Below are 26,852 nucleotides of genomic sequence, written 5' to 3'. Positions count from 1 at the left end.
TTTATTATTTAACCACAATAGAAACAGAAGGAATGTAGAACTAGAGTGTAATCTGTATACAAAAAAAGGCTTGTGTGCTTGTTGAATTAATCCATTGAATGCCTTATGGTCTGCAGAATACTCAAGAAAAGAGATTTGAACATTCCTGTGTAAGCACATTGAGTGCTCTGCCACCATGTTGCCAAAACTGGAAGGTTGTTGCCAAGGTGTTAATCAGGATTTTCCCGTTGCATGGAAAGCAACCGTTAGTTACCTGTTGATCAAGAGAAGAATGTAGCTGAAAAATGTTAGTGGGGGCGGGGGGGGGGGGACCCTGTTCTATCCAAATAAAGAGTAGGTGTTAAACTGTATACAGAATTTAACATTTTATCTGTGGCAAAAGATTTAACATATGGTAAACTGAACTTTAGAGAGAGAAAGATGAAGATAACTGATATTAGAACAAGAAGAAGGTATAACCCTCTCAGCAGGAGCTATTTGGGCAGGCATTTGGCTGAGCATCTCAGTTTCTCTTTGATGGCTGTTTTCTGCTGACTGTGTTCTTTATGCTAGTGATTATGATTTTGTAGATGGTGTTCACTTTTTTAATTTTATTGAAAGCCACCTTGAACACATTATGGAGAGATGATGAAGAAGAAGAATGTGCTGTCGAATCGCAAGTGACTCATAGCAACCCCGGTCATGGCATTTTCAAGACAAGAGACGAGCAGAGTACTGATTGTGGCCAACCCTGCTTAGCTCCCAAGCCCCTGATGAGTTCAGGCCAAAGTGGGCTATTCAGGCTGTTAAGGAGAGGTGGCTTATGAATATTTTAAGTAAGAAAATAAATATAATTACAAACAAGATAGGCCTAAATGAAAGAACAGTAGAACACCATTGAAGGTCACATTCGGCGCTCAACTCAAACCAGTTCAATGCATCATTAATGACCTGCAGCCTATGCTCGACAATGATACTGTTCTCTCACAAGCATTTGGAGGCAAACCTTTTCTTGCCCACAGACAGCCCCCTGATCTTAAACAAGTTTTCACTCACAATAATGTACTTCTTAATACAGACATACTCTGGGCCTGCAGTAAGCCAGGATGCCAGCTTTGCCCTCATATTTACTCCCAACAGGTCAATCACTGTATCTAACAACACCAGTGATACCATTTAAGGTTCATTCAGTTGTTCATCTTCCAGTGTTATATATGCTGTCAAGCAGGGCTCATGCACTCCCAGGACTGTGTGATGACATCACCTCTGGGAAATGACATCATCACACAGGCCGTGGCTGCCCTGAGAGAGCTTCCATGCTCCATAGGGGGGGACGGACAATTCAGCCCAGATGAGGCGAAATTCGGCCTGGATCAGGCTTGAATTGGCCCAAATAGGGCCAAAACGGGCCCAAAATGGCCCAGATCAACCAGGAACAGGCTGCTGCCACAAGGGAGAGCGCTCCCCCGCCTGACAGCAGCTGGAACCTGGCTGTTTAGTGTCCAAATTGGACCAAAATGTGCCTAAAATGGGCTGCTGCCACATGGGAGAGCACTCCCCTGCCCGGCAGACACCCAATCCTGGCCTTTTGGGGCCTGATCCAGGCCATTTTTGGTCTGAATGGGCCGCTGCTGGGTGGGGGAGCCCTCTCCTGCCCGGCAGCGGCTCAATCCAGGTTGTTTGGGCCCCGATCCAGGCCCAAATGGGCCCCAAATGCCGAAAACAGGCCATTTTAAAGAGGTGCCAGAACACCATTCTGGTGTGTTCCAGCGCAAAAAAGCCCTGCTGTCAAGTGTCATCAGAGCCCTTTTACTCTCCACATTGGATAAACAGGTCAGTCTCTATGCAAAAGAAAAAATGGACATAAATCTGACATTAAAAATCACAACACTCAAATACCAATGGGAGAACATTTCAATCTTCCATCACATTCCATTGCTGACCTTAAAGTGGTAGTTGTCAAATGAAGCTTCAGGTGGGGGTAATGTGAGATTGCTGAACTTGAGTTCATGTACAAGTTCAGAACAATGTTCGCCCCCTCCCCACCCCTTGGGCTGAATAGAGACACAGGATTCTTATCTCACTACAGATACTAATTTCTGATGTTACCAAGCTGTATTGTAACATTGCACCTCTACATTCTAACTTCTTTCTTTTGTTCACTCCTTCCACCTCTTGACTGGGATATAAAAGCTCAGGGCTCTCCATTCCTACTTCTATCTGAAGAAGGGATCTTTGACTCTTGAAAGCTTATACCCTGAAAATCTTGCTGGTCTCTAAAGTGCCACTGGACTCAAATCCTGCCATAAATGCAAACACTTGTTCTCTGTGGCTTATCTCCAGGAACATGAGGGCCAGGCTACAGTTGCACATTAAAAAAATTAAGCAAAGTAGTGACAACCATTATGGGAAAAATCCATTTTTAAAGGGACTTGTACTAAATAGACAGCAGGCCAATCCTCTTTCTTTGGAGATAATTGCAGTTATAGCTGGTGGCCATAGGAGAAGCTTTGCTGTAGGGATCCTCCTGACTGCTGCAGGCGTAGAGGGCAAAAAGACTTCACTCCTGCCCCTGCTAATAAATAACACCATAATGAAATTAAAAATGTAAGCAATCACCTACACATTGGTGTTTTTAGCTCTGGAATATTAAACTGTAGTTGACTGATCACTGTGAAATAACAGGTGGTCAATTAATATTTGACCGGTTAGTTAACTGGATGCCAACCTTATACTAGTATTCTCCCTTCATTGGAATAAATAAAACAACTTCTATGCAAGAGATTTCTGTGTTTATTTGAACACTCTTGGTTCTCTTGATTGGCAACTTTGTATATTGTTAATTTGCAAAACTTTCCTGTAGGAAGGATTTCAATTGTGGTAATCAGATAGTGATTAAAAATGACTCTGCTAAATTTTCGTAACAACCATTTGTTTTTTATTGGAAATCTCCACTCCTTCCTATGAAGCTGGCATATCCTGTTGAACAAGCTTGGCCTAGGAAACTACATTTATAAGAGCTAAACAGATTTTATCCTGAGGGAAGATATTAGTACCAGGAAAAGGCAATACACGGTCCTCAGAATAGGATACTTTTTCAGGCAATATGACACTATTTGTAGCAATTGATAGAAAGCTTACAAACACACTGTATTATCATTTGCTTTGATTTTGGGAAGAACAGTACCGTTTTGCTTATTTTGATTTTAACAAAACTATAAAATCCCAAAATTAATAAGGATTCTGAAGAAATTTATAAATGAGATATGTTGTAGTTGGCATTTATATAAATATAACAAGAGGACTTGCATGAAAGGAGATATCCTTTCCACCCTGCTGGTCCCCACTGTCTCTCTTCTTCCTTGGCTCCCAACAACCTTCAATTGCTACTGCTTTCTCCTTTCCAGTACTGCTGCCCTCTGCCCCAGACCTCTGGTTTCTGCTTTCTACCCTTGCCCATCATTGTTGCTGCCACTGTTTTGTGTACTAATCTCAGCTGCTCCATACTTTTTAAAATTAAATACCTTGTAGCATTGCTAGGCAGCCCCATAATACGGACCAGATTATTGTGAGATTTCAGTTGTCATTTTTTTAAGAAGTTGCTGTGTGTGCCTTGCAAACACATTACTTCTTTGCTTTTTAGGAGTTTTAAACCTTCTCCCCCAGTTTTTAAAAAAGCTTTTGAGATTTTTCTGATCCCTCATCTCTTTAGTTATATTGCACAAATATGTTGATCCACAGTCTGGAGCAAAGTTCAGAAGTAGATATATAACAAGGAAGGGGCTTACAAGTATTTGTAGGAAACATCTCATTTTCCCTTCCTTGACTATTTCCTTTCCTGGCATTCCTGTTAGCATCTACCTGCCTCCTTATGTCCTACCTACCTACCAGGTAACCTTCTGTTACCTACTCCCATCTCCAGCTTTCCTTCCTTCCCTCCATGTCAGTTTCCGCCTAGGAAAAACTACTGTCAGCCACTAGAGTGGGCTGAGTTTCAAGATGGGGAACCCACAAGGACTTGCAGGGGGCACATCATTTCTCCTTGAATCTCCCTCCCCACACTGTTTGCACTTTCCCTCCACTTGGCAACCCTCATACCCTCACCTTTCCCTGCTTCCTTTATTTCTCGTCCAACAACCAACCTACCTTTTGTCTGTCCCCTCTTCAGCTATGTTTATTATTTATTTCATTTATACCCTGCCTTTCCCTACAATGGGGACCCAAAGTAACTCAGGCTTTCTTCTGTCTTGCATTTTATCTTTACTATAACAACCCTGTTAGACATTAGGTTGAGTGAAAGTCCCAAGATCATGCAACAAGCTGCTATGGCAGAGTGGGGATGGAAATCTGAGTCTCTCTGAGACTCTCAGATCCTAGTCTGGCATTCTAAATACTACACCATGCTGAGTTTTGTGTGGTGGCTGCTGTTTAATAGTAGCCAGCAGCCAGGCCTGATCCTGATGAGTCCTCCCTCAAAAGCCAAAACAGCCCTACTAAGGGCCTTGTCCCCGTTCCCCCTGCCTTTTACTGACAGAAACTAAGACTTGAAGGCTGGCAACACTGTAGTGGTTGCTTAGCAACCTCCACAGTAGAGAGTATTCATTTCTTAAACCTACAGTTGCTACTTCAGTTGAGGGGAGAGTTAATTCCCAATGTTTTTTCCCTCTAGATTTCAGATTTTTCTGCAAACCTGAGGCTTTTTCAGATTTGTAGAAAGATTTATCTTGACTGTACGTGGCTCCACAGTCTCCAGATTTAATTATTCACAGTTGGGGCCACACTAAGAATTAGATACATTTGACAAGCAGGGGGCCTAGAAGGACTTGCTGTGGAAATCTCATTTCCCCTTCTTTGACTATTTTCTTTTTCCCTTCCCTGAAAATCTTTCAAACCTCTAACCTTTTACTTGCCTCCTTGTCTCCTTCCCCCTCACCAGCCTACCTTTGTCTGTTCCTGCCTTCAGTTTTCCTCCCTTTCTTACCCCGGCAGCCTCTTCCTGGGAAAAGTCTGGGCAAGTTGTGTGGTGCACAGCACTTGACAAGGCCCATTTGCATAGTAGGGAACCTGCAAAAACTTTTGAAGGGCACCTCACTTCCCTTGTATCCTTTCCACATAGTATTCCTTCTTTTGTCCTCCCAGCTGCCCCAATATTCTCACCCCCTGCATCCTTCTCTCTTCCGCTCCCACCAACTAACTGATATTTTATCTGCCCAACCACCTCCATTTTCAACTATATTTATTTACTACATTTATACCCTGCCTTTCTCCAGAACGTGGACCTAAAGCTGCTTAGGTCATTCTCTTCCATTTTTATCTTCACAATTCTGAAACTCTAACCACTACAGTGCCTTTTGTGGGGTGGCTGCTGTTGAACAGTAGCAAACATCAAGCATCCTCTCCATAATCTGATTTTCATACAAAGTTGCTCTGCTTGTTTATTTTCATCCTCTGTTTCCTGAAGACAGATTCCTGTTCCTCCGTGCTACCCTCTGGACCATCAGCATAATTGTTCACTACTACATGGCTTACTACATAGTGTACTATTTTGATCTAAAATTAGATGCTACATAGGAAATAGAAGCAGGGGAGCCAAAAAACTTAGGGGGGAGGATCTTATCCTCTTTTCTGCTCACTCACCAGGCTGGCCATTTGCCAGCCTGCCTGCCTGCCTGCCCGCCCAGCAATCCCTCTCCCCAATGCTGTGCCCACAGCTGCATGCCCCCCCCCCACTTGACCTAACTGGCTAGCTGTTTGGCTGATGTTGCAGGAGCAGCAGTTGCCACTCCAACGAGTCTGGCAGGTTTACAGTGGAGGGGGTATGGTGGGAGGGGGCAGCAGAGGCTCCGTCTCCTTACCCATATGTCCACCTCCAGCGCTGCTGCCTCAGCAGGAGAAAGGGGTTGTTCAGTGGCAGATGAGGATGTTGGGGCATTGGCAGTAGAGGCTCCTGCTCCTCTTTGCCCACCCACTCACCTCCAGCATGGCTGCCTCAGTAGGGAAAGGATGTGGTTTGGCAGCAGATGGAGGATGTTGGGGGCATCAGTAATAGAGGGTCTTGCTCCTCCTTGCCCTCAGTGGTCAGGAGACAGTTGTCTGCACAAGTGTAAATAACAGCTTTTTTGTACACCTATTTTTTTTTTGAGGTTTCAGATTTTTCTGCAAAACTGCAGGGTCCCCCAAGTTCGGAGAAGAATCTCTCTTCTTTCAGTGTGGCCCCAATACACATATTTAACTATCTGCCAATGGGGCTGTGTTGACTATTATTTATATTAATGATATGAACAGTCTCCTGCCTTTTAAAAAAACGAATGAAAAACAGCTGTGGAAGGCAGCAATTCAGAGTGGAATAGTGATGAGAGAGATGCTCTTTAGCATTTTTCCTGCCGTCTCTTTTCCTGCAAAAAATTCTGCCCCAAGCTTTAAAAAAAAAAAAAAACTACAGGAGGAAAACACAGGATTGGGTCCTGCAGATAAGCTTGTAGAAAGAGCCAGGAAGCTCCCCCTCCCCAGCAGAGAGGAAGAAAACAGTGCTCAAGGAACAATTCTTTTAAAATTTAGAATGCTTACCAGAAATATTGTGATCTGAAACATATCTGGTTGGAAGTTATGGACCTTAATATAGTATGCTTCTAAACCCATGTTTAGGGCTGGAGTGCTAATATGTAATGAAATATATGGCAGGGATTCCTCATGGCACCAGCCAGCACCTTTCCTAGCAGCTGCCAAGTGTTTTTAGAAAATGGGCAAAGCCAAGTGGGACCTTTTGAGTTTTTGATATTTAAGGCATACTGCAGACAGTGGCTTTATGTAAAGCGCTTTACCTGTAAAAATTGGAGAGTGATGTTCTAAAACATAGTGGTGCTTAATTTTTCCTAAACATTATTGGGCTGCATGTAGCATAGTGGTTAAGTGGCTGGGCAATGAATCAGCACTCTGCTTGTTTGACTCCCATGATTGCCATGAGCTCAGCAGGTGGCCTTGGGTAAGCCAGTTCTTTCAGCCCCAGCTCCCCAGCAGTATTGTGGGGATAATAATAAGTAGAGATGAGCATGAATTGAAATATGAACCAAAATGAAGCACAAACCAGGCCGCTTCATGGTTCACGAACCAGCGGTTCGTCAGATCCCATTTCTGATGAACCGCCATGAACTTTAGGCAGGTTCGTTTGGTTCTTTATTTGGTTCATCACTGCAGGCAGCCTGGTGCCAATCAATCAGTTTCCTAAGCAACAGAGGATGGACTTCCTGCTGACCGGAAGTGACCTGCTTGCCCGGAAGTGATGATTTTCTGACCTGGATGTGACGTTTTCATGAACCAAACGAACCGGTTTGCGAACCAGGGGCAGATTCATGAAAGTTCATGGTTTGTGGAATTTGATGACCCACGAAGCACATGGTTCTGTTTTTTTCCCGATTCATGCCCATCTCTAATAATAATCCTGACTTTGTTCACCTCCCTGAGTGGGCACTAATCAGTCCAGAAGGGTGGTATATAAGCACATTGTTATTATTACTAAATGCTTAATACACCTAACTGAAACTTCTGTTGGTCATCAGATCTTCCCAGTTTTAATCTATTTTTATTATTCAGGCAGAAGGATTTTTTTAAAAAAAATTTGAATTTTTTATCAATATGACAACAATACATTTTATTTTGTGCAGTTCAGAAATCATTTATGTTCATATAAAAATATGGTCAGAATCTCCCTGTATGTTCGTTATATGCTGTCAAGTTGCCTCTAACCTATGGAGACCCTATGAATATTCAAAATGTCCTATGAATATTCAAAATGTCCTATCATTAACAGACTTGCTCATATCTTGCAAACTGGAGGACATGGCTTCTTTTATTGAGTCAAGCCATCTTGTTTTAGGTCTTCCTCTTTTCCTATTGCCTTCCACTTTTCCTAATATTATTGTCTTTTTCAGTGAGTCTTATCTTCTCATGATGTGAACAAAGTAAGACCACCTCAGTTTCATCATTTTAGCTTCTAGGGAGAATTCAAGCTTGATTTGATCTAGAACCTGCTTATTGGTCTTTTTGGCCATCCATGGTATGTACTTTGCTTGCATGGGAAATTAGCATGTAGCATGGGAAAATTGGAATGTAGACCAAGCATTTCTAGTCTGTGGCCATTGTCTCTCCCCCCCCCATATTTTAATGTATACATATGCAAAGAGTTCTCACCAGCTCTTCAGCACTACTATTATTACAAGTAGTAGTGTTTGATAAAAATGGCTGGAATCATGAGAGAAGGGCTCATAAAGGAATAACTCATATTTTGATGCAGCAAGGAAGATAATGCCCTTTGCAGCATGCACATATATTTGTATTAATTAGCCATGCAAGTAAACACACATGATTGTACCCCCTGCATTTCCAAGTTGTAGAGGTATAGCTTCACTGCATGACCTATCACTACAGGCTTCCAACTAAGATGCAGCTACTAGGTTATAAGCTGCTGCCATACAATACTTGTGTATTATTACAGATTTTGCTTGATCTTTTTGTGGGTTTCTTTTTGGTAGTTCCTCTGATCTTTTTTATTGTTGAATTTGTTAAATCCATGACCTTTGTTCATTAAAGTGGAAATATTTGTCAAATCATATTAAATCCTTCACTTCTTCCTGACAGGGTTCTGTATAGGAGTTTGAATTCTGGAATCCCTGAGCCAAAAATATACATAATAATTGCTGTTTCAGGTCGTTATCGTGATTTTCTGGAATGGTTACACAAATCTGGGATTCTTAGGCATTACACACTCACCCACCTCTGCCAATCTGTGTAGTCTTTCATGTTTGGGTGCTTACCATCAGCAGCAGCAGGTGTTTTTCTTTGATTTTCTGAATTGCTCAGGCAGTGGCCCAGAGGAGGCAGCTCCCAGCCAGTGCAAGCCAGGCAGAGGGTTCTGTCTCACTCCTTCTCCTTATCTACCTGCTTTGTGATGGTGGAGCCTTTTTTGTCTTTGCAGGTATGATGGATGGGGGCACCTTGTTCAGGGATCTATAGATTTGGACTATTTGGTCCAGATCACTTGAAACTTGGGGGTTCTTTAGTGCACAGGCAGCACTAGCTTCATGACAATTGACAGCCATTCCATTCCCCTCCATCCCCTATAGGCAATAATGGCAGAGCTGCTGTCCTTTGCCTTTCTTCCTTCCTTTGTGAGAGCAGAACCCTTTTTTCTTTGCAAGTGCAATGACTAGGGCATCTTGTTCAAGGACCCATAGCATTGGATTCCTTGGTCCAATTAACGAGAAGGATGGATCACAAACACAAAGTTTTTTGTCAATCACTTCAGAGCAGGAAAATGAAATTAATGCAAATAAGATTTTATAATGCTAGTGACTGACTGGCATTCTCCTGCTAAGCTGCCACTTGGGTGCCATTAACCCCCTATAGGAATCAGTAGAGAGAAGTGCATCTACTCTACATCAGTAGTCTATAAAATCTAACCCTGTTGTTCAATCTATTTGATCCTTAGGGGTGGGGGGTCATTAGATTCGAGGAAGAATTGTGTTCTGTGCAAATATGGTACCATTATCTATATAAACAGCTATCCCAGACCCTCATATACACCCCCATTGAAATTAATGGTCCCCAAACTCCAGAACCCCAAAAAATCACATAGATTTGAATCCCAAACTGGTAATGCCCTACCTGAAGATGAGCAGTCATGCTGAAAATTACCCCCTCCCCCAAATTCAGGATCTGAAATTATAGTAACATTTTTCTTGGTGCATACACCCAGTTCTGGAGCAGCCATAGTGTGAGTTGAATAGAGGCATTTGGCAGCTTCATACCATGTTCCAGTGATTTTCCTTCCCATATTTCCAGAAGGGAAGCATACTCTGTTTCTTTTCGTGAGACACTACTTGTTTCTGCTGCCTGAAGCAAGGGCAGCATTCTGCTGTATGTGTGGTAGGGGAGGAAGAGGAACTTCAGTTTCAGCTGTAAGTCAAGCATCTGATTTGAACGATAATCTTTATGAAAAAATGTAACTATAGCCCATAATAGCAAGCTAATGCAGCAGCAAAAAATGCTTTCTTCCTACTTCATCAATCCTGAAAGACGGTCCCCTATTTTGACTCAGCTGATCTATCCACCTGGATTCATGCCATGTAAGCGCGACACTAGACTATTGTAATGGTTTCTACATGAGTCTGCCCTTGAAGTCAACTCGAAGACTTAAATTGGCGCAGAATGCTGCAGCTCAGTTATTATCAGGAGCTAGATGGAGCATGCACATCACACCCATTTTGCAATCACTCCCCTGGCTGCCCATCAGCTACGTGATTCTATTCATGGTACTGTCATGTGCAAAGCCCTGCATGACCTTGGACCTCATATCTGGAGGTCCATCTCTTGTCCTGTGTTCTGCCTTGTCAGCTCCATTAATCTGTCCAGTCCTTCTGCCACCCTGCAAACAGGCAAGAAAGATACTTGCTTTCTCTGTTGTGGCAATCACCTTGTGAAATGGCCTACCTGAAGCATTCGGAAGCTCTTCCACATTCCTGTCATTCTGCAAACTGTGTAGAATGGAGAGCATTTCTATGAAGGTAATAGGGCTATACTGTAACCGAATAGTTCAGGAAGGCGCTTTATAAAGGAAAGGGGACTGTGGATTATAGGAAGTATTATCAGTTTGCTGCATGTATTATTACCCTGCTTCATTGCTTTCTACTGATGTATGCCATTTTTCTTCATTATGTCCACACTCTGGATAATACCTAGTATGCTATGCTTATTCAGATTTTGGTAATCCTACTACATTTCATTAAATGTCTCATATTGATTGTACCGACCTACAATATCCTTACTAGATGTCTCTTTGTATGCAATGTTACCAGTTTACATAGTATAATCTTTGAATCTCAGTTAGAAAGGCATACTGTGCATAGAGGAAATAAATAAATAATTTTTATAAAACCTATTTAGCATTCTTATTGCTGTTTAGTTGTAACGAGGGTTTTATGAACTTTCTGAAAGTATTCAAGCTGACTACACACTAGACTTACCATTCCCCCGCCAGGGGCGGGGGATCCCCTGCTCCCACCTCCTTGCCCCCACCCCCACTTACCTGGCCAGCAGGGGGGCGCCCCCTGGGAAAAACGCAGCAGCCTCCAAAGGGTACATTCCAGGCTCCCAGGCTCCTGCCGGGGGCCTCAAGGGACCTGGCAATCCTACTACATACTCTTTTTTTCTTCATCATTTCTTCATGATGAAGTTGCATCCTCAGTTTCACAACTTGCAACAAAGGTATACATTAATTTTTAGGTGTTTCATGGAACTTTTCTGTATATTTCCAGTGTACTACACTTTTGTTCATTAGAGGCTAAAAACAAGATGCTTTTATTCTCATTGGTCCCACTTAGTTATCTTGCAATTACAATTGCATGGCTTTGTGCTTCATGGATTCACTTAGTTTAAAATATGTACAAGGCTTGCTAATATTCTTTATAATGAGAATGTATAGAATATGGGTAGATAAGATTTCTGTTTATCTTCATGGCCAAACTGCATTTGACGCTTGTAGTTCTATGTTTACAGATTTAAAGTGGTCCCCCCTCCTTTTAAATAGCAGGCGTATGCGACCAATTACGATCAGGGCTTCAGGATGGGGGATGGTGTTTAACCTTTCCCCTTATGATAGTTTCCTGACCTGAAATGGCCTTCAGAGTTCTCATTTGCCACATGGGAAGAACTTACAGGAAACATACATTGTCTATACAGGGGTGGCGCAAGGGTTTTCGGTGCTCACAGCCGGACGGCTGGGTGTTTCCCCCATGTGCGCGCAAGTGCACACACACTGGCCTGCGTGATGATGATGGGTGGCTGTGACAGTGCGCGGGTGGCCTTTGAGCTCGGTTGCCTGCGCCGCCGCAGATGCCTGCCCGCGGCGGCTGTGCCCAGCCGGGGGGCATGTGCTGGCAGTGGCGGTGGCACTGGGTGGGAGGGATATGAGGCTGCAGCTCTGTCGTGCGCGCTCCCACCCCCCGCGCCTCCTCCAGCGCTCCCTCCAGCACCCTGTGCCTGAGGTCACCGCCTACCTGGCCTCAATGGGCGCACCAGCCCTGTGTCTATATATATGCCCCAATGGACTGTTTCAGGTTGGGACAGTGGTATAAGATAAAATCCCCATCTGAATCGGGGTCTTCTGTGCCTTTAATTTAAAAGGAAAAAAATACTTAGTTGCTCCTGATACAAAATGTTCAGCATCATGTGTAGTTTGGCCCTTGAGATCTTAATTCTAATTCCAGTCTTTGTACTAAGAGAGAGTATTACTACGTGCAAAATTATATGTCATTATGAAGTTCACAAGTTCATTTTTAAAAACTTTTTGTTCCTACATGGGAGAGGAAAGAACAAAAGAGCTATAACAGTACAACTTAATAGAGCATGGTATTTTTATATTAGATTAATAGTTTTTTGCTATAGAAAGCAGAAATACTAGTGCAAATGTTTAGTGGTGTAAGTCTGTGTAGTTTAATCACATTGGAAATCTGAAGTACAAGTCAAAATTGGGGATTTTCTAAAATTCAGATGCCACAGAGCAAACAATATTTCTTAAATTTTATTTTCATATTATACAAAGTTTGCAAGGTTAAAAATGAGTAAATTACAGTACAGCTTTTCTCCTCAATCATGAATTATTAGGTGGTTTCTTTTTATAGTCTTGATTATAACATTTGCTACTGGAAAGTACAAAAATAATTAACATTGTAAACTGGGATTGCATAACAAGGTACTTAGGTCAACGTAACTTTACTTACAGTGAGATCCCATTTCAGTGGGCTTAGACTGGAGTAACTCTGCTTAGGGTTTCACTGTTAATGTCTAATTTTATTAGCGTAACTTCCATTTTCCATTTTTATGTTTATTCTGAGAGCCTCTTTCCAGTGTTTCCTTCTATGGAGCATTAAGTGGCTGCTTTGATTTCCACTGCAGGCTGCAGCATACACCATTTGCATGCCCACCAAAGTTTGTCTGAAAGTTTCTTTCAGCAACAGTTCCTATTGCTTCCTCTCCACAACTGCTTTTTAAGTTTTAAGCAAGATTCTTTTTAAAAAGAAGGTTAGAAATCATGGTGAAAGCTGCAAAAAGGTTAAGGAATGTCTCCCATTCTTTCCCACTTCCTATCACCAGCACACAGATTCTTTTGAAACAGAATCAGCCATGTTATTCCCAGGCATTCTTGCTGCAATGTACGGCTTCTGTTTTTAGTCAGTTGTGTGAGTTAGGCTTTTTAGGATGTTTGTATTCAGTTGTTATTCTGAAATACTGCCAGTTTTTTCCCGGATGAAGACCAGACAAGGAAAATAATATTTCACCAGTTCATTATCTGGGGAAATGTCTTCAGGACAAAATAAAGTCATTTCCAGCAATCTTAAAAGGAGCAAATTGTCAGTTGTTCACTATCAAAACTCCTTTCTTATATACATACTATGACAGTTATATATATGTGTTCCAAGAATGATTCTGACAGAAACATATGTGTCATAGTGGAAATTACATTCAGTGTGCTAATCCCAGTGGCCAAGGATATACCTTTTCCATAGTGTTGTTATTCAAGATATGCAGTATGAAGTACAATGGACAAATGGCTATGTGGCGGTATCATTCATATTGAGTAAAACATGGTATATTTTTCTAGCTTTTATAATTTGTCTTTTGTGGTGGAAGGCTACAGTGTCATTGAAACAGCGTGCTGACAGGAGACTGATCTTGGTAACAGTCCTCCTCATGATGCCTCTCTTGTCAGGAACTGGTATGCAAGCCTGTTTTTCCACCTTGGCATTACGTCTTGTCCCCCATATGTTTTGCGGAAGAGCTTTACTTGTTTTTCAACATCAAAGTATACTTGCTTCCTCCTTTCTTTGTTTTGCTTCATATAACCTATAACACTGAAAGAATGTTACACCTTGTTGTGGTCCGGAGGTTGCTGCTAGCAAAAGATCCTGGATTGGTCCGTTGACCATAATCTGATGTTTTTCATACTGTTCTTCTATTTATATTGCTGTTGTGGAAAACAATGTGGATTTCCTCAGACACTATCTGGTTTCCAGCATAACACTCTCTCCAGGGAGACAAGATAATCTATTATATGGTCAAGTTCTGGGGGCGGTGTTGGGGTAGGGACTCTTGCGGGGAGGCATGCTAAGCTGATGATAAAAGGAATGACATGAGAAGAAGGAATTTACTAGTAACAAGTAAAAGGAACAATACTTTAACAGTTCTGAATTCAAAGGAAAAACAAGTACTTTTGCAGCGTCTGGGCATCTATGAATTCTGAATCCTAAGTATGCTGGTAAGGACATGTACATTTAAGTACAGAACTTGAATTATGTACTACATACCTGTTCTTAGTAACAATATTTCTTTTTCATATGTTGTTCCAAGCTTTACTCTCATAACATGCATTTTCTTTTACTTAATTTCTACTAAAAGGCATATTCTTAAGAAGCACTGATCTGACATGCATTAGTCAGTTGGAGTAACTCTTTTCTTTTTGAAACAGAAAAACCAGTAAATTTTCTGTAGTCTCAGTCATAATGGGTGGCAGGACAAGACTGTGGCCGAAGAGGCAAGCAGTTGAGAAGTGGAAGTTGCCTGTACTGTTCACTCAGCCATAAACTAGTGGCTGCCTTAATGGACCTTCTATGTATGTAGTAGTGTTGGGATGACGGAGCTGATACCCAGTCAAATAATATTTGGATATACCATTTTAAAAATACATCTGGCCTAGTTACAGTCCTGGTTAAAAGCAGGAGTACTATGCATCTCTTAAGCAATAAATATCAATAGGACAGATGACTAACTTCTGAAACAATTATTTGGTTTATTTATTTATTTAGAAAATTTAATATGCTGTTCCAGAGACTTGTTTCAGGTGGCTTACATTTAAAACAAACAAAAACCCATTAAAACACAACCATTAAAAACAGAACAAGCATAAAATGATTATAAGCCTTTAAATGATAAGCAATTTATAAAACTTTCAATGATTGTAATACTTAGAACTAGTCTTTCTTCCATTTGTATTAATCTTTTTTCACTGTTCCTAACTCTTGTTATCTTTGTTTAATGTCAAGAGAAATTTCACTAGTAAAATGGCTGTATTGTTGTTACTTGATCAATCCTTATTAAAACATAAACATCAGGAAAGTCTTTTCTCCGTATGTACGATCATGTTTCTATTATATTTTAAATATTGACATATGTAGCGCTAAAAATCAATATTCTAAAAGAATACTTAGGTTTCAGTTATACACATATTGTGAGGGACACTCCTGTACTTAATGTCTACTACAGAGAAGACTTGGACTTCATTTTTTGTTTCCGGTGGATCTTATCCTAAGATAAGATATTAAACAACATGCACTCTGGCAATGCCACACTGAGGTAAAAATTAGCTTTCTGCACTTTTGGATATCCTTAATATTAATCATGTTTGTGTTTTGTAGAGCTTTCCTGAATCTTTATTGGATATTGGCCAGGCTTGGAAAGAAAATGGTTCTTGTTAATTAAGCCTTTGTTGTCTGCATAGATGTAGAAGTTATATTTAGTATGTGGACAAGGATTTTGTATAGTAAGGGCAATCCAATTAAACATATTGATTTCAACATAAGAGAAAATAAGCATTAAGAGAAAATAACCAGAAAATAATCATTACCCACGGTGTAACTCTGTTTAGGATTGCTCTGCAAGTCTCCAGGTCACACCATGAAAAAGAATATGATAACCAGAAGGGAGTTTGGGGGACACCAGGATTTTCATATTTTACTCTAAATTCTGGCCCATGCAGTTTGGTCATTTGCATCAAGCAGTCCGACAGTGCAATCCTACACTGGTCTACTCAGAATCCTGTTCAGGTTCATTCAGTGGAGTGTACTCTCAGGAAAGTTTTCTTAGGATTAGTCTTTCATTCCTGTTAGTTAATTCCACAGAGTTTTGTTTACTTGATCTCAAGGTTACCTGACATTCCCACTGTTGAAGTTCCTCATTGGGCTTGTATAGCCTGCTTGTCTAAAGGACGATGACTGGAGCTTGCATGTCATCCACCTATTTTCACAACTGAGATTATAGGAGTGCTTGCTTGATTTGTGTGTGATTTACCTTTAGTAAAATGATAATTATGCTTTTATGGAAACTTGGGAGTTCATTTTTCTGTGTTAGGAATGACAATACTATAAGTAAGGTGCTTAGTCCAATCGGTGACTTGGTTAAGCTGAAGCAATTGCATTTTAGCATATTCAGCGCAGTCAGTGGGGCTCTATTAGCTTAAGTCCCATTTCTGCTAATTAATTGAAATGAGGGCTTGTCCTAAAGTGTGTGAGATTCAACTTTAAATATTTTCAGACAAGCCTTATAAAAAACGCCAGTTACTAACACATGTGATTTGATGAGGACATAAGTGCATCAGGCTATGCTGTTTCCTACTTTTTAAAATAGTTGCAGACCTAATTTTCCATTGTGTGTACAAACACTTGATGATATATAACTGAGACAGCATAGAATCTCTATCCATTATATTCTGTCTCCCCCTGCACCAGTCTTCAATCATTAGCTGCCAGATAAGCAGTTTTGTAAACCTCAGAAGTACCTTTGGAGACCAGTATATTGTGACTCTCTTATTTTTTTTCAGTGTCATCTGACATCACACATCCAAAGATAGCTATCCCTTATATTTTCCATTTTGTACATTGAAGCTATCTTTGTGTGCAAATTTTAATTGTCTTATATGGAGAGCAAAACATTACATTTTCTGATAGCCTAAATTCATTCATTTATTGATATGATGAAGAAAATTATTTCGTATAAGGAAAAGTCATATTGTAACCCATTTTGATGCAAATTAAGCTTTCTTTTCTTAAAGACTTTTTAGAATGCTCCCCTTGCTCCCCTAAATGCACTCCATGCTCTGCAAGGAGGGAGCGCGCTATCAGCGGCCAGAGGGAGCCAATCACGCGGGCAGCGGCCAGAGGGAGCTGCGTGAGGTGGTGTCCACAGGTTGCTGACCCCCTTGGTCCTAGGGAGGTGATGGAGCATGTGCGGCATTCACTCCGTCTCTGAGTGGGAGCTGGTGGCTGGGGCTGCCACAAGCGCTCCTGGCTGGGGTGGGAGGAGGAGGGAGCTCTGGGCACCACTGCTGCATGGCAAGGCAGGCATATGGGGAGCTAGGTGCTGGCTTCCTGGGCTGCCCTCCTCAAAATTGACCTCGAGCAGTGGGAGGGATTCTGTTCCTCTTCTCCCTAGCAGAGAAACACATCAAGCAGCCGTTCTTTCTCACTATACTTCCCATGGAAACTTGTGGGAAATGACATGTCTTTTTCACATATCAGGCTTCTTGTGTAGTTTCCCTCCCTTTAAGAATGTTTTTGTTAAAACATTCATTGAACTTTCTCAAAATCCCACCCCATACCTTACATTCCTTGTTCTTGCTGTATAGTAGCATTGTGGTCTCCCAGTGGGAGCAGGGGATCCTCTGCTCCCAGCTTCCTCCCATCACCACCACTCACCTGGCTGGTGGGGGAAAAGATGTGGGAACGGGCCTCCTAGAGCATGCTCCCAGCATGGCACCAGGCAGATTTGTCCCATTTAGGGGCCCAAATTGGCCCAGCATGAAGCCATGGAGCACTCCCGGGCCTTTGCAATGACGTCACTCCTGGAAGTGATGTCATCGTGCCACGTTCTTAGGAAGCTTTGTAAGTTAAGTGCCATGTTCCCCAGCTTCCATCAGGAGGGTAAGGGGACCTGGTGACGCTATTGTATAGTGTGTATTGATCTTTTCCAAACAAATGCATACATTTTTCATTTTAGTATTAGTAGAAGTTTATCATTTACATATTATAAGTTGTATCATCTCCTTTTCGCAGTTTATTTTTTTTAAAAGAGTTGTTGGCTTTTTTACTGTTTAAGGGTCTGGCAGGATTCCTGATTGCTGACTTCACAGTAACACTGTGCTACTAACACAAGTAGATGCTGTATTGTAATCCTCTTCTATTTTTCTTTAGAAATTACTCCTGACTGTTCATATTCTTTATTCCTCAAACAGTCTTAAATATGATAGATCAAGATGGGTAGCCGTGTTAGTCTGTCTATAGCAGTGGAAAAAAGCAAGAGTCCAGTAGCACCTATAAGACTAACAAAATTTGTGGTAGGGTATGAGTTTTCATGAGTCACAGCTCACTTCTTCAGATACAGCTAGAATGTGAGTCCATCTGTCATTATATCTTGGAGAGTGGAGTGATTTCAGATGCCAAATGACAATAGCTGGTGAATGAAAATAGAAGGTATGATTGGATTAGGTAGGGTATGCAGAGAGATTGTGAATATGGAGAAATCAGCATTGGTAATGAGACAGAAAGCCTAGGTCTCGGTACAATCCAGGTGGATGCATTACCCATGCTGATTTCTCCACCTAAAACATTACACTGGTTTCACCCATTCTCAGTCTCCTATTTGACCAATTTTGTCTTATGACCAGTTCTGTCATGCCAAAACTTTCCCTTACATACTAACTTTCCAAATACACAGAGGCTATATATTTCTTAGTATAGTACTAGAGTGGCTGTTACTATGTTATTCCTGTATTACTGGTACAAATCCTAAAATTGACTACGAGAGTAAGAGTGCAATTCCAAGGACACTTTCCTGGGAGTAAGCCCCACTGAGTAGACTTGAGTAGATTCTGAATAGACCTGCTTAAGATTATTTTCTAAATTCTGATCAACCAGCAGGTACTTAGATTACAAATGTGTCCTATCCTAAGGATGAGTTATAGATTCTTTTTTTATTCTCTCAACTGGTTGGTAAATTAGGATGTCAGAGAGTGACTTGTCCAAGCCCAACCAGTGACATTAATGGGAGTCTCCACATCAAAGTCAACCCACTGTCCATTCTCTCTCACCCGCACGCATGCACATACACACAGAAAGAGGAAGTTCTGCCTTTCTTCCTTTTTTGCTGATTGGATGTGTGGGTCAGCCATATGGATGATTTGATATGTACTGAGATTGCATCTTGCCTACAGTATTATGAGAAACGTTTGAAATGCACATTGTGCCAGAGACAGAGAATGGTAATATTTACACTTTAGAAATGTGTTAGAGCATTTATAGGACAGGTTACTGCACTGAATAAAATTGATTTGTGCTCACTTTATGATGTTTGAAGAATATACATGTATTAAATTCTATTTTCTGTGATCTAGTTTGGGGGGAGAAGGTAGAAGGATAAGGGATAGATCTTGAACAGTAGGAAATGTTCCTCCTAAGTGTACATGAGAACATCTAGAGGGAGCATACTCAATGTTCCAGGAAAATGCTTTCACATTTTTCTCTGATGTATGATACATCTGCTTAAGGCAAGTTGTACAAGCTAACAACACTAGAGTCAGTATTCTTAGGTAGAATGTGATGTTTTCATTTATAAACTACTTAGGGATGAATGAAACTATGCAACGTCCTTTCTTCTCTCCCAAAGTAGATTGCAGAAGCTGGAGGGACATTTTTGTGGAGAAGATGTGTTATATTGTATGATATCCCCTATTATAGTTTTAATATAATGTGGGGTCACTGTTAATCCCTGGCTGTGACCGCTTTTACTTGGCTCAAATAGAAGATGATTTTTATATATATAGGAATGCATGGACATATAGTTGTAATACATTAATTAATTTATTTTTATAGGTTCAAGGTGCAGGTTTTCGAGGCTGGAAAGAAGTTACCTCTATATTCAATAAGGATGATGAACAGCAGTTGCTAACAGGGTGTAAATCTCCAAAATCTAAAGGGTATGTTATAGTTGGAAATGAGAAATTTAATAAAATGACCAAGTTGGAAGAAAAGTTAAAGCTAGAATCAGACTCACCACAGGACAAGAGAAAAATCCATTATAATGGCAGACAATGAAACTGTTCTTAACATTTTAAGACTCTGTTACCAATATATCCAATATATTTTTTTGCTGTTCAGATTTTTAGTTCCTGCTTGAACTAAGGCGGAGAAGGATTTTAAAAAGACAATGCACAGAGATCTCTAGCCAGCACAGTCCAATCTTTGTCTTCCCTGCCTTTCTCATTGAAAGTGCTGCATGTTTTGGTTGCATGTTTAGATGAGCAAAAGTGCATAAAACGGCCTACAGGGAAATATTAATCGCCTCCAACCATTTCCTCCTTATTCCCCAAGACACAATATATGTACCATTACATATAATCTGAGCAGCACAGTGTGCATAGAGTTCTATGGTTTTGGAATCTGTTTTTAAATTCATACTATTTTGATTCATTTTGAATTAGTTCATTCAGTGTGTAGCCACTTTAAATTCTAGCAAAATATGATTAAAAAGTCAAGTAAATATTTATGTGTTTTTTCTTAAATTTAAAATAGTGATAACTTTGGTCCAGGATGGCTTTTCAGGAAGGGCTTTACAACTTCTTCCTTCTGTCCCTGAATCAAGCATTCACTGTTCCCTGGACAAGAACTAGACTGTAAAAAGCCTCAGCAGGCAAGGATAGAGGGATGATGTGGTTGGTCACACTCTTCCACATGACTGGTATGAATTCCTACCCTAGGCTAACTGAGATTCATACAAGCAAGCTCAACTAGTTTGGGCTCAGATTACACTCTGAGATTATTCTGCAAAAATTACAGTCCCCAGGTCATAACAAATGTGAGCAGTTTTCTCCATGAGATATATAGAAAATAAATTACCATGAATGTCTAAGTAACTCCTCTCAGATAAAAAAAAGTGCCCCAAGACAGAATAGCTTAGTTGGATGACTTTGTGCAGATGCAGTGGAGACCGAACAGTACAAATGCTTTGCTGCCATTACCATCACACAATAGGCACAAAAATGTGCTGTGTCTCATGTTTGGTGGTATTCTTTCTAAGTTTTCCTCCATTTATGCTCCTTGTTCCAAGGAGCTCGGTAAAGGAGCAAAATCTTTTCTATATGATGGTATTAAACATCTGAGAGTGATCGTAACAACTGTCAGCAATCTCTGAATTCCATAGGCCAACCAGAGCTTTGACAGGCATGCTATTCATGTCAGTTTGACCCATCAGACCAACTGTTGGTGTATTGCAGACCTTTGCAGTGAGATATCTGGCCTTTTACCCAACAATGTCTCAGTGATGTATGGTGTTAATCCCCTAGATTAGATTTCCCATGGTGCACTGACATGCACCATGGGGCTAGGATATTGTTGGCTGAGAGAGTGGCTACAATGAGAGACAGACATTTATGACCCTCTTCCCCTTACCTGGCTTACCCCCTTGCCACCACCATATCTTCTTGCACACAATTTAAGGTTCCTCTCTGCCTCTCCCATCTCTGAGGTCCAGACTAGATTTGATAATGTCCTCATGGTCAACATGAGGACAGCACTGCTATTTTAAAATGCTGTGATCCTGATCAGGCCTACAGCATGGCAGGCTGAGGTGCTGTTGTCCCCCACTCCATGTGCCTTATCAAGTGCCAAAATGTTTGCACCCTCCCCCATGGCTATTTTGGCACTTGAAAAGGCATGAGGAAAGAAACAAGCACTGTGATGTAGGACCTGCCTTGAACCCTCGCAGCATTTTTAAACAACTTTAAAATGGTGGCAGTGGCCTTGCGGTAGATACAAAAACATCACGTCTAGTTTGGCTCTGAATCTTAAAACACATTTCAACAACAAAATAAACCACTCAATCCCAGTGGAAGAGAATCTGTTCTCAGTGGAGCCTACCATTATGCAGCATGGGTCTTACCTGTTCCCGCTGTGCCCCCCAGGTTCCTCATCCTTGGTTATAGTTCATAACCCAGCACTGAAGAAACAACAGTAAACTAAAACACGAAGACACAAAAACTGGCCCTGTGTTCTTTTATTTAGTAATGATCAGTGATGACCCAGAGGGGAGATTTATAGTAGTGAGATTTTAACAGTTATGCAAGAACAATGTCAGATGTTAGTGTCCTGATATTCCAGTCTTGAGGAAAAGTGTTTAAACATTTCTGTTGAAACAGGCATTCAAATAACAGCATTTTAATTATTCTCTAGAGCAAGTTTAAAATTAAAAGAAGATACGAAGTCAGAAAAGAAAGCTAGTTTTTGGGATAATTTGGTGATCAAACAGAACATCCAGTCGAGAAAACCAGATGAAATTGAAGGATGGGAGCCTCCACAGATTGCTGCCAGTGACCACCTCAGTGATCCAGGAAGTACTTTAAGTGACTATTCATCTTGGTCAGGCTGGGAAGATGAAACCAAAGGCTCCACAAAATACACTAACTTGGCGAGCTCAGCAAATAGTTCAAGGTGGAGTATCAAATCTGCAGGAAGGCTGGTTAGTATTAGGCGACAGAGCAAAGGTAATCTGACTGATAACTGGGAAGAACTAGAATGATGCACAGAATGTGTAATGTTCCATAAATTTATGATAGGTGACATGATTCATGTACCTCTTCAAACCAAAATTGAATCTGCTTAACGTTGCACCTTTTTACAGACCGATTTTATTGAAATTGTCCAGCAGCTTGTTCACCATATTGTAAATGTCCTGGTACTTTGGTTTTCCACATTGAACAAAGCACCTGATTTGTGCCTATATTTCACTCAGTCATACTGGATAGTATCTTAGTTTGTTCTTTTTTTAAAAAAATAGTGAATGTATACATTGGTCAAATAGTCAACTGCCTTACATAAGGACTTCATTAGTCTGAAGTTCTGGATTTCATAATGTTTGGATATCATAAATTTGTACTTTGAATGCTGTTCAGTGCTCTGTTGAATGCTTTGAATGCTATTCTTATTATGTATCAGTGCTAATTTGCATCTTATCATAGCAAAGTTTCAGCATCATACATTGTTTTTCTTATCCATGAAAGGAGGAGTCTCAGGCTAGAACACCAGAAATAGTGTGTTTTCCGAAGTACTGTACATGAATGTGTGAAAACCTTACACTCACTTGCTTCTTATATTCTGTTACAAAGTGTTCAGAGATAAGTAAAACCAGGCTTTCACATATTACATTGATTGATCTGTAGAACAGCTTTGTCATAGACTGTCAACACAGCTGAGGTGGCAATAAAAGTCCTGTTCATCCATTCTCTAGGTGTTGTAGAAACCAACCAAAATAGCTTCCACGTGGTGTAACTTCACATTGCAGCAGTAACAGAAACAAGGCTCATTTGCATGGGTCACGTAGATCATATGAGTGCCTCCCTGGCCAGCACTATGTCTTTACAGGGTCTTTGCATGTGTTAATACTGCACTGTGCATCCTGATTACATGGTAGTTAGTTTTAAGCAGCTGCTGTATTGTTTGGGTAAGTATCAGGCCTGAGCTTCAGAAAATAGTCTATACAGAAACCTCATTCCTCAGTTTAGAGGCATGTTGTTTGTCAACCTTTGTCCTCATTCCTCTTCAGCTTAGATTCTTACCTGATGATGCTCTCTTGGTGCATTTTCAGGGTGACCTAGGTTAATGTTCAGTCTGTACTGTGCACAAGGATTATTTTTAATCTGTGTGTATGCTATCATTGAGAGGTTTAGTCTTACTGGTTGCTGCTAACTTTCTTTTTATTACTAAAATGAGCTATGCATTAAAGTACATATGAGAGATTCGAAATATAATGTAAGGTAAACTTTGTGTTGTTCTAATTGAACATTTTCACATGCTCATTTTATTTAAAATTGTCCAAGTTATATGATGTTAGTGACAAAGGGGCACTGTAAAGCAGTGTGCCTACCACTGTGACAGCAAATAAAAAAAGGATCCCGGTGACATGATTTCTCAGTCAGCTTAAGGAAGAACAGTATTGTAGACATGCATGTCATTTTTACTTCAGTCACAGGCAACCTGTTTTAAAAAGTAACGTAAGATCATCTTTGTTGCGCAGGAAGTCAAATGTTGCATGGATGGAATAACCAAGCATCTGTACTTTCACTTTTCATCATTTGGCCACATGTGCAAACTTTCCTCAAGGTTCAGAGAGCTAACTGGCTAGAACCATTTTGCTACACAGTGTTCTGTCTTTTCTGAAATAGAGCCAACGCTGACACCACTGCACATCAAAAAACTGGGAGAAAGCAACAAGTTGCCAGAGTCATAGTGGGAGTAGAGGTCAGGAACTAGGGATAAGTTACTGACTCATATGGCTGTTACCACTACTGATTTGAACTAAGGGGGGAAATGCTAAAAGTGCCTTGTTCTAGACTGATCTATCCTGTAACTGCTCAGAGTTAGACTTTACAGGTACTTCCTTGCTGTTTCTTATGTACTCTTGTTGACCTCTTAAAATTCCAAAAAATGAATGTTTAAATGAAAGATTTTTAAAATCTTTGACTTCCCTAAACTGAAACAGAGCTGGAATCTTTGCTTGATGCTGATGCTGAGCTTATATACCGCTGGTCATGTAATAAACTTATTCAGCAATATGAAAGAAAAATCAAGATCTACTTCCAACAATGAACATGAAATGAATGATTTTGTAACTATGCATCAATTTTGTAGATGTTTTGACAATTTAATAACCCAGTTCATAGAATACAATATTAATGCAAGGAAGAGGAAGAGATCAGTACATCAGTATGTTCCTCTCCTCCACAGGTGCACACAGCTTTGCAACCTCCTTCAGCAATGTACATGCTCTCCCAGGTCTTGGGACATCATGTCATCCTTCCTCTTGTCTCCTCTATTGCTGACACTGCCCATTTTAGGATACAGTGGTGTTAAAACCATTTTGCAGATCACAGGATTATGACACTTGTCTAGAACCACCAGAGAATATTTGTGCAACATGTGCGCTATCCTTCTTCATGCATTTTGAAGAATAGATTACATCAAATATAGAACAGTCAAGTTATAACAAGAACATGTTTGGTGTGGCAAAACTCAAGCCATTTGCTGGGTTAATGTGATTTTTGAAGTAACATTCATAACTATACCTGTAATGAAAAACATACATTTTCTTTAGGCAATTTTAAAAAAAAATGAAATTGCAATCCATGGAGTTCAGTGGGAGAGTTAAATATCCACATATCACTCTCAATGAAATTACCAATTACTTTTGGTTATGTTAGGCCCTGATTCTGCTGCTGCTGCTGCTGTGAATGTAACAGCAGAAAATAGCCATTTTCCTTGTGCAAAGATTCTTCTAGTTTACAGTGTATGGAAGGCCTTCATGCAACATGAACAACAGTGTTGGCAGTGAGCCCTGCCAGAGAAGGAAAACCCATGAGATACAAGAGGAACAGGGGCTGGAGCTTTTGGAAGCTCATATATGCAGTGACAAGTAAAGGGTATGCCTTGCACCTTATACTTCCAAGTGCCTGTGTTCCACCTTGGTGATGTATTTGTTATGCACAACTTAATTCAATGTGAAATTAATGTTCACACATTCGTGTTATGTTTTGATAGCCAATGAAGAATAGCGACAAAGATGAATTTTATTGCAGGACAAAAACAAATACTATATATAAATCCTGTGTGTTAGCTTAAGGTGCTGTAGCTTAGGGAAATGACTTGTACTGCAGAATGGGACCCTTGTGCCTCAGAAGCAGTGCTAATTTCACAGAAAACGACAATACCCTGTTTTACTGTCAGTCACATGACAGACAGACCTTTGCCTCCACAAGTCCTGTGGACCTAACCCTGGCCTTTCTACATCCACAATACATCCACAACACATAATGGCCCAGAACAAGAAATAGTTCTCCACAGGGCTCAGTGAACTGAATAGAAGCCAGATATGGCACAGGACCTCTGCCATAGCATTGGTGTGAATGGATGCCCTCTCACACCACACTCCTTTCTGTGAGTTCTGTGTACTCTTCAGCAATAGTCTCAGATCTCAAGTAGGAATTTGAGATATACAAAGAAAGGCCTGGGTTTTTTTAAAGCTATAGAAAGGGTTTTTTTAAAAGATGGGATGCTATCCAACCAAAGCCAAACACCGTCACACAGCATTGATTTCTGTGAGAGAAAGCTAAGCGTACAATGAACTCTCCCACTGAAATTAATGGAACTTAGATGTCCTTGGCTACAGCAAGACCATGTTTTCCCTAAAGTGGAATAGTTTGATTTTAAAGGCAGTAATTATATTTGAAATAATTTATTGTTGTTGTTTGGTAGAATAATTTGTTTGAAATGAGAGTCTTTTCTTGTGTGGTGTTTTTTTTTGTTGGTAATTTTTAAAAAATTCTGCCTATTTTTAAAAAAGTATCACTACCTAGATATATATGGGACTTCTCATGAATGGTATATGCATTTCCTTGTTTGTGTTGTAATTGTTTGATTTGTATGTCCACTGGTTTTAAAGAAGATTCTAAGATTGCACATATGTGATGATTCCAATGTTTTTGTCTTTTCACTGCACATATGCATAATTCTTGGCTTGAACTCAATGATGGTAAAATGCTTTATGTGACTAACTAGTCACAATGCTCACTTGGTTCCTCTTCTCTGGTATTTTGTTAGCAGCACTTCAAATATATAGCGTTTTCACACTGGAATAAAAATTATTAGTTGAACCTAAAGAGTTGAATTCCTTCGTTTCATTCTTCCTCTCTAAAATCCTGTATATACAGTGGGCTGTAATAGTAATTTAGTTTATATCCTTAAGACCCCACATTTTCTCTGCTCACACCCCCTCTAAATATCAGTGACTAACTTTGTTTAATGTCACTGTAGTGTAACTGCTTTCTCTTCTAAGGGAATCAATTGCCTGGCCCTAGGCTGGACTATTCATGTTAACATCAGATGATCTGAACACATTAAGAGTATTGCAGCCATTCACTTATGCTTTGATTAGACAACTGCCTGCTTAAGAATAATAGGGAAACTTGTGATTTACGCCAAAAGTTTTTCAAGTACACCCTGTCTCAG

At 40.5% G+C, this 26,852-nt stretch overlaps 1 protein-coding gene across 1 annotated transcript in view; it reads left to right on the top strand.

Annotated features, from left to right (window-relative positions):
• The window catches only part of TDRP (testis development related protein), a 35,611-nt gene extending 9,114 nt beyond the window's left edge, over nucleotides 1-26,497 (top strand). The window contains exons 3-4 of the mRNA XM_054991747.1: nucleotides 19,671-19,774; nucleotides 22,026-26,497. Coding sequence (XP_054847722.1) covers nucleotides 19,671-19,774; nucleotides 22,026-22,371 — 450 coding nt within the window. The 3' untranslated portion in view covers nucleotides 22,372-26,497. The remainder of the gene's footprint in view (nucleotides 1-19,670; nucleotides 19,775-22,025) is intronic.
• Nucleotides 26,498-26,852: the final 355 nt, after the last annotated feature.

Source organism: Eublepharis macularius, chromosome 1 (genome assembly GCF_028583425.1).
Source record: "Eublepharis macularius isolate TG4126 chromosome 1, MPM_Emac_v1.0, whole genome shotgun sequence".
Classification (NCBI taxonomy): Eukaryota; Metazoa; Chordata; class Lepidosauria; order Squamata; family Eublepharidae; genus Eublepharis; species Eublepharis macularius.
The sequence above is the reverse complement of the archived record's forward strand: the minus strand, read 5'-3'. Positions and strand labels throughout refer to the sequence as shown.